This window comes from Hylaeus volcanicus, chromosome 2 (genome assembly GCF_026283585.1).
Source record: "Hylaeus volcanicus isolate JK05 chromosome 2, UHH_iyHylVolc1.0_haploid, whole genome shotgun sequence".
NCBI lineage: Eukaryota > Metazoa > Arthropoda > Insecta > Hymenoptera > Colletidae > Hylaeus > Hylaeus volcanicus.
Genome location: NC_071977.1, coordinates 5,780,476 through 5,792,160, shown reverse-complemented (window position 1 = coordinate 5,792,160; position 11,685 = coordinate 5,780,476). Strand labels below are relative to the sequence as shown.

Below are 11,685 nucleotides of genomic sequence, written 5' to 3'. Positions count from 1 at the left end.
AATTTGAATTCTACTCTCCATCGAACGTTCAATGATCTCTAAAAGTGCGTATTCGGACAAGTTTTGTTAACTTCTGCTCCTAGCATGATTACCAGGAATCGGTTGTACTGGGAAAAGCATGGCTTGAAGTTCTTGTACCCTGCTGCCAGTTAGAAAGTCCGTCATCTCTCGTTATCTGTCGTCGCCATCGACTTCCGGGCTCTCTTCTTTGCCGTCCTCGTCATCGTTGTTCATCTCTACTCCATTTTGCTTCGACCGTTCGTCTCGAACCTCCCTCGCAGTATTTTCCATAGACCTTCCATGCAAGTCGCACGTTGCACTCTGCATCCTCGCAGCTTCTTATACTCTACAACTACGTAGATACCGGTCTACGTCTACGAGGAGCAGGAGAATAGGCGATCGAAAGAGGAAGTTTGGTCCAGAGATCATTGTACAAGAGAGATTCAATTGGAGGAATAATCGCTGTTCTTCGACGGATCCACCGAGGGAACTGCGTGCAGGAACTTTGCCCTCGAGGAAGACGAATTCCACGCTGGCCCGTCGATTGCCTGACAACGGCGAAACGGGGGCGGAGCTACTGGCTTCATGATTGTTTGTTGCCCTCTCGTTCCTCGAGGTTCGTCGTGCTGCCTCCACGTAACATGCCAAGCTTGTATCGCGGCGAGGAACTTCCTTTATCGATCCTTCGAGGTCTGCTTCCGATACACCAGTCTCTTCGAGTTCGGCCACGATGCTGCAAACGATGGTTAAAACGAAGGATTGCTTATAAAAATATCAATTACTACTGATAGCGGTAGCAAAGGTTTCCTTAGCATTGGATGACTTTCAAAGAACGCTTCCATCCAGACGAATATTTTGTAGATATAATCGAGCCCAAAGTCAGAGGTCCGGTTGTACTTTTTAACCCTGATCTGAGTTTTTGTAAGTCGTCGATCGATGTCAGAAGATTTTCGCGCTTAAAAATAATGAATACAGATTGTAATAAAGGCCCTGATTATGAAAATGTTTAAAATACTACAATGCTGTGAACCATCCACGTGCTGCGTATAATCAACAATTGCAATTGTATCCAACTATGGACGTACAGTCATGTACCATCGCCTAATTCGATGAAATTCCCCGGCAGTTTCCTTCGATTATTCGCAGACATTCTTTAGCATAGTCGCGCGAGCCAGTCACGCAATTTACATCATCTTTCTCTCCTCGTCTCTCTCCCTCGCCTGCTTCTGAAAATTATTGATCAATCAACGTTCGCCAGACTGGAGAACAGAACCGCTGTTTCGTTTAACGAATATCTTTCCTGGCCGATCGATCACCTCTCGAATCGATAGGTTCGAGTGCTGTCAGTGCGCCGGATAACGTCCTCGAAAGGTTCCATTTGTCATTCGCGGTATCCTACATTCTGTTGCAGGTAGGACTGTAATTATTGTCGCCAACAAAGGAGTTCATTTTCGGCTAGAGAAAGATGGGTCGCACGGTGACGGTGGCGGTGTGCACCCTGAACCAATGGGCGATGGACTTCGATGGGAACTCCAGGAGGATCTTGCAAAGCATCCAGGAAGCCAAGGACGCTGGCGTCACTTACAGAAGCGGCCCTGAGCTGGAGATTTGGTAAACATCGAGTTAACCTTTTGCACTCGAGGCCTTTCTTCTTGCATCTGCCAGCAACTCGAGATCCTTTCTTAGTATTTCATTGCCACGAATGCTAATCTTAGACCGATTTCGACGATGTCATTTTATCGACACTTCGAGTTCCAAAGAAACTAAACCTAAAGAAACATTACTGCTGATAGATTTGCTGCGTGAATCCTAGCGGCGACTGACAAGGGAAGGCTCAGAAGCGATACTCATCGATTGCAATGAAATTTGGTAGAGTGATAGAGCTATATCTAGAATAAGCTGTAACTGTAATATTAGCCGCAGATGGCCAGCCATTTTTGAGAAAAGTTAGTTTGAATACGTAGTAAAAGTCCATGCTAACCACTATGCCGCTGACCTACACCGCTTGAAGTTGTGTTAGCAACAGGCTTTTACTACATATTTAAACATATTTAAACTAACATAAAAACTACGTGAAATTGTAATTTATTAAATTATTTTTTATTATCAATGATATTCTACCTACTCTTGGATATCTCTAGAATAGACACAGTACAAACAAATTAGTTACTTATATAAAGTAACGAAATTTAAATTAACTAAATTTCTCTATGTACTGGAAATTTCATGCTATCTAATTTGTACGAAGCAATAAACTGATGTGTTTATATTAAAAACTCAACTGTAAACAGTTCGTCAATAAGAACAGTACGAATACTTGCTTCTATATTTCTACCGATTTTTCATATTTTCTTGGTAATTTCGCGAACTATATAAACTAATAATTGTTGTTTGGTCTATATCTATTATAGATTTCCGAGAATATGTAGAAAATCGTTGATTATAAAAAACGAGCTGCTATTAAGTTAATAAATTAAAATTTCACACAAAACTTTTTGAGAAATTGATCGGTGTACGAGTACATTCTACACCCACTGTAGATCGCTCTACCAAATTTCATCGCAATCGGTGAGTATCATTTCTGAGCCTTTCCTTATGTCACCTCTCGAGTGCAAAGGATCAACTGAAATATTATCTAGTACCATGATCGCGCTGAATTTTACTACTACTGAAAAATACTTGGAATGACCGATCGACTTGTTCGCCAGCGGTTACAGCTGCGAGGACCACTTCTACGAACCAGACACCCTGCTCCACAGCTGGGAAGTCCTGGCGACGATCCTGAAGTCGCCCGTGGCTGAGGGCATGCTGATAGATGTCGGGATGCCCGTCATGCACAAGAACGTCACCTACAACTGCAGAGTGGCGTTTCTCAACCGACGTATTCTACTCATCAGGCCAAAGATGCAGATGTGCGACGACGGGAATTACAGAGAATCCAGATGGTTCACCGCCTGGACCAAGGTCGTTCTTGGAGACAATTCCGACGCTTACCGTATCGTTTCGTATCAGGAATAATGGAATTGATCGGTTACTTTGTGCCTGTTGTACAGGAACGGACGGTAGAGGATTACTTCCTGCCGAAAATGATCTCTCAGATAACTGGACAGACAGTGGTACCGTTCGGGGACGCTGTTATTTCGACCAGGGACACGTGCGTGGGCTTCGAGATATGCGAGGAGCTCTGGAATCCTATGAGCAATCACATTCCCATGTGCTTGGACGGCGTGGAAATTATCGCTAATGGTAGTCCATATCCGTAATTTAAAATATCGAATAAGACTCGCTTGGATGAACATTAGGCCTTGTCGTCTTTTTATAGTGTTACTGATTTTTAATAGAATCAGTATACTATACTTACGGCTACCCTTAAAGGGAGCTCAATCTTTGAAAATTGTGGAGTATACTACAAAAATTAGTATATTAAATATACAGTCTGTCCCATAAATATTCTTAATCTCTATGTCATCGAAAAAATTTGATTAAAGTAAATGTTTCTGTAAATACGTTGCTGTAGATATAAATACATACACGTATAAGCATATGCATGTGTTATTCATACACATATCTATAATGAGAAATTCTATTTGGTAATATCAAACCTATTATTTAATTTAGTTAAACTTCTTCGATAGTCGATCTAGTCGAACTCCTTCGTATGCATACTTATGGGATCGACTGTATACTAAATATGTATAATCCACGTACCAAAAAGTCCTCTCTTCCTTTGCTTCGCCATCAAAGGTAGCGGCTCCTACTTCGAGCTTCGCAAGGGATACGTAACAGTGGACCTCGTGAAATCAGCCACCTTCAAATCAGGCGGTTGTTACATGTTCAGCAATTTACGGGGATGCGACGGTTCCAGACTTTATTTCAACGGGGGCTCCTCCGTCACCTTAAACGGTCAGATCTTGAATCGTGGCAAGCAGTTCGCCCTCAATGATGTGGAGGTCGTGGTCGCCACGTTCGATCTGGAAGACATAAGGTTCGTTACGAAGGCTAGTTCCATTTTGTTGTTTGTATTAGATACGGATTGCTAACCGTTGAATTCTTCGACAGGAGCTACAGGAACAACATAAGATCCCGATCTCGCACCGCCGCTAAGTCGTCCAGTTATCCACGAGTCAAAGTAGACTTTGCGCTCACTTCTGAGAATTTGATTTCGATCCCACCTGATCGACCAATAGACGTTGACTTGGGTCCTTACGAAGACGAACACCCAACCGGCAAGCTCATTTATCACACTCCGGTAGAGGAGATCTCCATGGCGCCTGCTTGCTGGCTCTGGGACTACCTCAGGTTTGTCGAGCTACTTCCCCTTTAAAATTAGAAAAATTCATCATCAGTCGCTGGTCCTACATTTATTTCTTTTATAAAAAACAGGCGATCCTGCCAAGGTGGATTCTTCTTACCCTTAAGCGGTGGAGTCGACTCCGCTTCGTCAGCGTGCATAGTGTACTCCATGTGCGACATGATCGTGGAATCAGTGAACAAAGGAGGTGAAGCGCTGTTTCGATAGTTTTACAATCGTCTAGAAATGTATCTGTAATATGGAATGTTTGTAATCAGACGCGCAGGTCCTGTCAGACATCAGAAAGATAGTCGGTGACGGCAGCTACGTACCGACAGACCCTAAGCAACTGTGCTACACCATCCTCGTCACGTGCTACATGGGCACCGAGAACTCCTCCGCCGAGACTAAGGCACGAGCTGCCGAGCTGGCCAGTCAGATTGGCTCTTACCATCACAGTATAGTGATCGACGTGGCTGTTTCTGCTATCTTGACCATCTTTCAGCAGGTTACCAAGCTGACGCCACGGTTCAAGGTGCAGGGAGGATCTCCCAGGGAGAGTTTAGCGTTGCAGAATATACAAGTTAGCGATATTTAAATCTATACCTCCATCGGTACTATGGAGCCTTCTCGATAAATGGCTCCATGTTACGAATTTAATATCATTCAAATCGCTTGTAATGATGTTCTAAGGCACGTTTGAGGATGGTGATCGCTTATCTGTTCGCCCAACTGATGCTATGGGTCAGAGGACGACCTGGTGGTCTTCTCGTGTTGGGGAGCAGTAACGTTGACGAAGCCCTTCGTGGATACTTTACTAAATACGATTGCAGCAGCGCCGATATAAATCCCATAGGGGGAATTGCAAAGAATGATTTGAAGTCGTTCCTCGCTTATTTCAGGTGAGTACTTGAGGAAGTAGGCGTACTGTTTGACAACTTTGACGACGTCTTACGTAACTATTGCGTTTCTATCAGGAGGAAACATGGACTATCCGCTTTGGATGGAATTCTGGACGCACCGCCGACCGCGGAACTGGAGCCTCTTCAAGCAGGCCAGCTCTCGCAGTTGGACGAGGTAGACATGGGTATGACGTACAAGGAACTCGGCACCTTTGGTCGTTTAAGGAAACAAGAGTGCGCTGGCCCTTTCATGATGTTCTGCAGACTCGTCCATATGTGGGAGAAATGTTCACCGAAAGAAGTAAAGACCACGGCCGTTGCGATATTACAAATATTTACATAGGAAGGTTTAATATACCCGACTGACATCTTTCAGGTGGCAGACAAAGTGAAACACTTTTACAGATGGTACGCGATAAATAGACACAAGATGACCATCCTGACGCCGTCCTGTCACGCGGAGACTTACAGTCCTGACGACAACAGATTCGATCATCGGCCCTTCCTCTACAATCACACGTGGAAGTGGCAGTTTAACGCTATCGACGAACAGGTGAATCATAAGACCTTACAAATTATATACACCGTACAGGCTCGCGTTCCGAGGAGCTAAAGAGTTAATGATTCGCTAGGTGAAAGGTCTTCTCAACGATGAGAAATTCCCAGAAGGTCGAAAAGACGCGCCGAAGGTACCCGAGAAGCCCAGATACATGCCGTTCAGCTCCGTGATCAGTAGTGAGTAACTAAAAAAAAAAAAGAAAACACACAAGTGTGCGTTGTCGCTGATGGTCGAGTCGTGGTCCTGACGAAGGTGTCGCGATCCCCTTCAGTACAGCGATCACCGATGAGCAAAATAAATCTCACCCACACCAAACGAATGAGCCGGAGAGTCGTAGTCGAGCAGGCAGCCGACACGCGACCGTTCTGTAATTTTAACCCACCGTGCACGCACGCTCCGTTCGCGCGTCCCTGCCGAGGAATCGTCATCAACACCGGCGTCATTCTCTGTTGCAGATAAAACACATCCTGGAGTAGTAGTTTAACCGTAGCAGTAGCTCTCTCTGTCTCTTATCATTTTGACATTGCAGCCTTGCGAGCCCATTGGAGCGCAAGCCTGCTAGTTGATTGTCCGCGCGACCGACGGATTCGTTCCGTTAGACACCGTCCCTCCAGTATACCCAGTTTGCGCTACATCCTGAGGAGACTCGCGAGTAGAAGAATCGTATGACTGGTACATTGTATTATATTAATACAGCTAATGTAAGCAGATACAAAAGCATCACAGTGAAAGATTAAATTCGTTATATATATATACTATATTGTACATTATATATTTGTATAATTTATATGTTATACATTATAAATTTGTATAATGTATACGTTATACATCATATATATATATATATATTTATGCAGAAGCGTGGAGTTGATTTATATTATCCTGTCTACCCAGTCCATCCGAGTCGCGGGGCACCGACCTGAAAGCATTCTATAAGTAACGTTTACCTTGTCAATTCGGAGTATCCTCTTCTGATGTCTGCGGTGACGCTAAAATAAATTATTATTCATGTTTTGCCAAGCGTTTCCTTGTCAGTTTTCTGGTTTTCTACCTTACGAGTTTAACATCCAAGTTCCATATGTCACTCGTGTTTAGTTAATTTAATTTTCTTTTTTTTTTCTTGAAGAATGTCATGAATGACGAATGCATGCGTGTGTACACGTAATATCAATTTTATTATCTTTTCCATTTCTACATACACAGATAGCGCCTATCCGCGTTTCGTTACGGCGATCGGGTTAAGAGCTGGAGCGACATTCGGACGATTGCTCGAATTTGTTTAAGTCTCCCAAAAAGGTATGATATACACAGTATATTGAACAGTCGTGCGAGACACGTTGCTCTTCTCACGCATACGATCACACACATGCATACACACTTGCATTAATCATTCGTAAAGAAAAGGATCTAACGTGTTCGATGCATTTCACCAGCTGCTTCCACGCAACAAAGAGAAAAAATTTATCGTTTCTGCAGACGAGGAAGTAACGACGATATACATATATATTTATATATATATATTATATATATATTTATATATTAATAATAAAGTCAATAACCAGAATTATTAATCGAGCAGCGATAACGATATCAATAATAATATAATATTAATAATTGCAATAGTACTAGGTTGGGTGATAAAGAAGTCTTGGCGACTGATAGCGTCAAGATGGAATAGCTGGTTCGTGAATATTGATGTAAACGATAGCAGGTATAAATGTGGGTTTCGATATCATTCATGACCATAAAAATATCTAAGTACTACTGTTTCAGACAATACTGGACGTAAATTAAATAAAATCATGATAGAAATCATCATAATAATATATATATATATATATAATAATATTAGCAATAAAATGTTATCCGTGACGATAAACAGATTGCGACGAGAAGTACCATTGTCCTTGAGTATTGTCAAGTGAAATGCGCGAAGATCAAGTTCGCCGACCTCGCGCGATTCACTATACAAATTCGATATACATTATTGATATAAAAAAAAAAAAAGAAAAGAAAAGAAAAAGGGAACACAAGGTACCGACATAACTTCCGATTAAGACTCTGTTTTATCTCGTGCAACCCAGCTAAACATTTACTATGTACAATAGTTCACCCAATATTCGACGGACAAACGTTTTTATTCATCGTATCGAAACTCGTAGGGGACGATACTCCCAACTATCGCTATACCTAACTACGTGAATACTATTTACATCGGTCACGAGCTTACTAAAAGTTCGACGTTTTCCGAGGAAGTGCACGGCGGCTCTAAAATATACATTTTATTTCCATTCGGCGCGTTATCGAACCTTCGTCAGGCGTACCCTCGCGGAAACCTTGCGCAGGTTCACTTGGACTATACCATTACTAAGAGTTCCAAGTGTTACTAAAGACCAAAGGTTTCCCAAATACCACAAGATTTCTTCCTACGAGTAGCAACGATGCGGACGATTCCAAGGATTCTTAGAAAGGAAGCAGTGGGACCAATTCGATGTCGCACGTAGAATGTGTAAAGGGAATTCAGACTGACAAGTGCCCGGCGTATTTTTCTTATCTGGGTGGATCCTACGAAACTTGTTTATCTTTTATGATACGACGTATGACTTTTATGATAAACGCGTCTTACGATTGGTCCCACCGCTGATTCTCAGATTATCCTCGAGACTCGATTATTCATCCATTATCGACTAACGATTTTTAATTAAAAAAAATGCGCGATTATCAAACACTTACCATCTTACACTTTACGTTTACGTAGCACCCAATTCGCCCCAACATGCATAGATACCCGTTTCGTGGACTTTAATTCGATTTGCTTCCACTCTGTCGCTACGGATGGACAAAATTCCGAATAAAAGGTAAACTTTCGTATTCGTTACTCGTAGAATAAAAAAATAAAGTTTCGATCATAAAACGATATATTTCGCGAAATCAACGCATAAAAGTTTGGTCGAATAATCGTCACGAATAAATCACTGCGCGTTGGTTTCACTCGTTATTGTTATTCGAATGAAATTTTGTCCATCTCTGGTATAACCGGATTTTTGCTTAAACTCGACTGCTTCCGTTTCGCGACATAGTCGAACCGATTTCCTGCATGTGGCCCACCTCACGTCCTACTAAAAATATGTCCTACCACCGTAGAATTGCACGAAACCCCATTGTGTCTGTGTGTACATTAGTGCACGGCTCTGTAGATACCAAGACTGTTCTAGAAAAATGATTTGTATTAGGTTTGAAGTTAATTGGATGTTCACTTCCGATAGACATACGCTATCCCTCGAAAGTCGGAGTACCTAGACGAACAATCGACCACAATTAGTACAAATGAATGGATAGGTAAGCAGAGACATCGCAAAGATATTACGATACGTTTTAGTTTCTAGAAAATAAATATGTTACAAGTGTTTACCTATTTTCGACTCCTGAAGAATAGAGAATATTCCTTTACACTTTGGAGTGGTTATGGCCAGGGCCAAGAGTCGAGCGACTAATTTACCCCCAAACTTTCAAGGGATATCGTATGTAGGATATTCTCCGATATACAGGAAGGCGCCGTGTGGAAGTATCGTGTGTGATTGTGTGTCGTGTAATCTCTCGCTCCACCATGTCGGTGCGTACCCCATGAAAGAATCAACGTGTGCAAAAAAAAAAGCGAAATCTACGTGCACGAAGGAGCGAGTAAAATCGTGTATTATCATATCACAGATTTCCCAAGGTGCATACCGATAGGCGTTCTATCAATTAAAACGAAAGAAGAATCCTTTTCGTCAACGTGATTCCCCGAACGCGTCAGTCAACGAGGAACGCAAACGGTTGAGAAAAAAGAAACCTACGATCACCTCGAGACACGACACGTTTCCTACCGATGGCGTATCGTTGTCTCCAGGTGGAGTGAATTCGCGTGACACTCGACGTCGCCAAACTTGGACGCCTGACGTTCATCGCGTCGTTTTTCCACCCTGCGAGTCGGACAGTAACGTAACTTGCCGTGCATCGCTCGAAAAGAAATCATCGTTCAAAGAAAACCTTGGTTTATCATTCCTGAAACGTTCAATCCGAGTCTTCGGGTGGATCCGTGACTATACGAGGGAACCCCGCGACGTTCTGCATTTTTCTACAGCTGTACAAAGTTTGGCACACGTTAAGGTATGTACTCGAAGAGGAAAGAATGATCAGTAGCTATCGAAGAGATGCGTAGAGTTCCTTCGAGGGATGATCGTTCTTTCTCTATTCCCTACACCGTGTATCGAGGTGCACCGAGAGTTAGAGATGCGTTGCACAAAATTCCGTGAGAGATCGTGTTCAGAATTTTGTACTCGAATGTAGTGATACTGTTGCAGCTCCAGATCGATGAAGTTGATTATTAGATTTCTCTTAGTTATTCCTTGATAAATGTTTCTATATTAATTAGTCTTGAAAGTTGGCACACGTTGCTGGACTTATTTTTGTACTATTGTCAGGTAGTACAAAGTAAACTTCTCACCCAAACAAAATAGAAGCGACTCGAAGGAACAGCTTCCATTGCGCATCCTCTGAAGTAACCGACGCGGTTATTCAAACGATGGAAGGAGAATTGTAACGGGCAACATTGCAAGACTAACTGCAAACATTTAAGAAAGTAACTCAGGGCTCTGCTCAAAATTACTAACACAATTACTCCTCGAAATTCTGTTCAACGTACCTATATCGGGCGGTGCATCACACAAAATGGACGCTAAACGTGTTCAAAGTTCTAACCACCTAGGGTCGCGCGGATACCTCGTTAGTCTCGTTCCGTAATTAACCTAGATAGCATAGCGTCTATACATGTACAGGTAAAATATACATACATATACCTACAATTGGAAAAAAAATTCCAGGCGCAAAAGGATCGCGTACTCGATCCAGCGGAACACCGTGCGAACGAGTGTTACTTTATTTATCGAGATCGCGGGATAGCCCCGCGATCACGTGGCTATCTCGAATTTCCGCTCGATTTCTCGATTAAATCCGATCGTCATCGGCCCCACGATGCCTTCTCTGTGCGTCACCGCTAATGGGCAGCGTCACCTGCAGGTACTTTTCGCGCGACGTGTTTACTTCGGGTTCGATGGCGTTCAGGTCGAGTGGCCAAACTCATGGTCGCCATCAGCAGCCTCTTCCTCCATCTTCTCGCGTCCTTTCCTCTTCTTCCGTCTTCTTCGCCATCCCCGCGTCTCAGAAGCTGGATGCTCGGCCCAAACGCAACAACGTCGTGGCTCGTTGATGGGGTGCTTCGAGGCTTTTCGACGCAGACTTAACGCAGCTGTCCGTATTCCGCGAGTCCCGTTGCAACAGGCCACCCTGAAGAGTTACATGACCAAGAACAATTTCAAGTTCTTGCATCCGGTATTCTGTTGTTCGACTATCGGACGGATTCTCTGCTCGTGTTTGTATCTCTTCGTCATACTCTATACACGTGTCTCATCGTTTCTATAGAATTACTCATCGCTCTAGTCCGTTTAGGAAACTGTTACTGAGTTTGTGTCACGGTTCTCGTGTTAAACCCCTCCCCCCATTTTTGCCCTAGCTCCGGTTTACCGGTCTACTCGAACGTTCCTCCGCGTCTCGTTTCTTTTAAGAGGAGGCTACGCGTTCGTATCGGCGGTCACGTTTCCTAAACTGTCGTATCGTTTACTCTAGTCGGACTTTACGTGCGCACCTGGAGCAACATGTTGGCGAAATTGCTGTTGGTGAACTTGAAGTGTCGCTTGTCGTAGAACTTGAGCAACGCTGGGCTGTACGGATGCTTGTCTTTCAGGTGAAGGTAATGCACCTCTGGCTCCTGTGTCGTGTGACCGCACTCTTCGCATACGTAAACCTGAAGCAAACAACGGATGATAAACACATGGGAACTACGCGAAAATTACGCGATACTATTAGTATCGGTAAAAATACAGACGTTTGAATCT

General features: G+C 43.2%; 3 protein-coding genes across 8 annotated transcripts in view; 1 reads left to right on the top strand and 2 right to left on the bottom strand.

Annotated features, from left to right (window-relative positions):
* Positions 1-1,393, bottom strand: part of LOC128872668 (cytosolic carboxypeptidase 2) — an 8,367-nt gene extending 6,974 nt beyond the window's left edge. The window contains exon 1 of the mRNA XM_054115597.1: positions 93-1,393. Coding sequence (XP_053971572.1) covers positions 93-165 — 73 coding nt within the window. The 5' untranslated portion in view covers positions 166-1,393. The remainder of the gene's footprint in view (positions 1-92) is intronic.
* LOC128872671 (glutamine-dependent NAD(+) synthetase) overlaps positions 1-6,517 on the top strand; it is a 14,568-nt gene extending 8,051 nt beyond the window's left edge. For all 3 annotated transcript variants that reach the window (XM_054115603.1, XM_054115604.1, XM_054115605.1), the window contains exons 2-13: positions 1,412-1,611; positions 2,709-2,964; positions 3,054-3,246; positions 3,745-3,985; positions 4,060-4,299; positions 4,384-4,499; positions 4,570-4,874; positions 4,985-5,193; positions 5,269-5,494; positions 5,570-5,746; positions 5,826-5,928; positions 6,208-6,517. In XM_054115603.1, coding sequence (XP_053971578.1) covers positions 1,466-1,611; positions 2,709-2,964; positions 3,054-3,246; positions 3,745-3,985; positions 4,060-4,299; positions 4,384-4,499; positions 4,570-4,874; positions 4,985-5,193; positions 5,269-5,494; positions 5,570-5,746; positions 5,826-5,928; positions 6,208-6,236 — 2,241 coding nt within the window. In that variant the 5' untranslated portion in view covers positions 1,412-1,465 and the 3' untranslated portion in view covers positions 6,237-6,517. The remainder of the gene's footprint in view (positions 1-1,411; positions 1,612-2,708; positions 2,965-3,053; positions 3,247-3,744; positions 3,986-4,059; positions 4,300-4,383; positions 4,500-4,569; positions 4,875-4,984; positions 5,194-5,268; positions 5,495-5,569; positions 5,747-5,825; positions 5,929-6,207) is intronic.
* Positions 6,518-6,908: 391 nt separating this feature from the next.
* Positions 6,909-11,685, bottom strand: part of LOC128872670 (transcriptional regulator ovo) — a 98,424-nt gene continuing 93,647 nt past the window's right edge. For all 4 annotated transcript variants that reach the window (XM_054115601.1, XM_054115598.1, XM_054115599.1 and 1 more), the window contains 2 exons: positions 11,436-11,594; positions 6,909-11,077 (listed from right to left, as the gene is read on the bottom strand). In XM_054115601.1, coding sequence (XP_053971576.1) covers positions 10,952-11,077; positions 11,436-11,594 — 285 coding nt within the window. In that variant the 3' untranslated portion in view covers positions 6,909-10,951. The remainder of the gene's footprint in view (positions 11,078-11,435; positions 11,595-11,685) is intronic.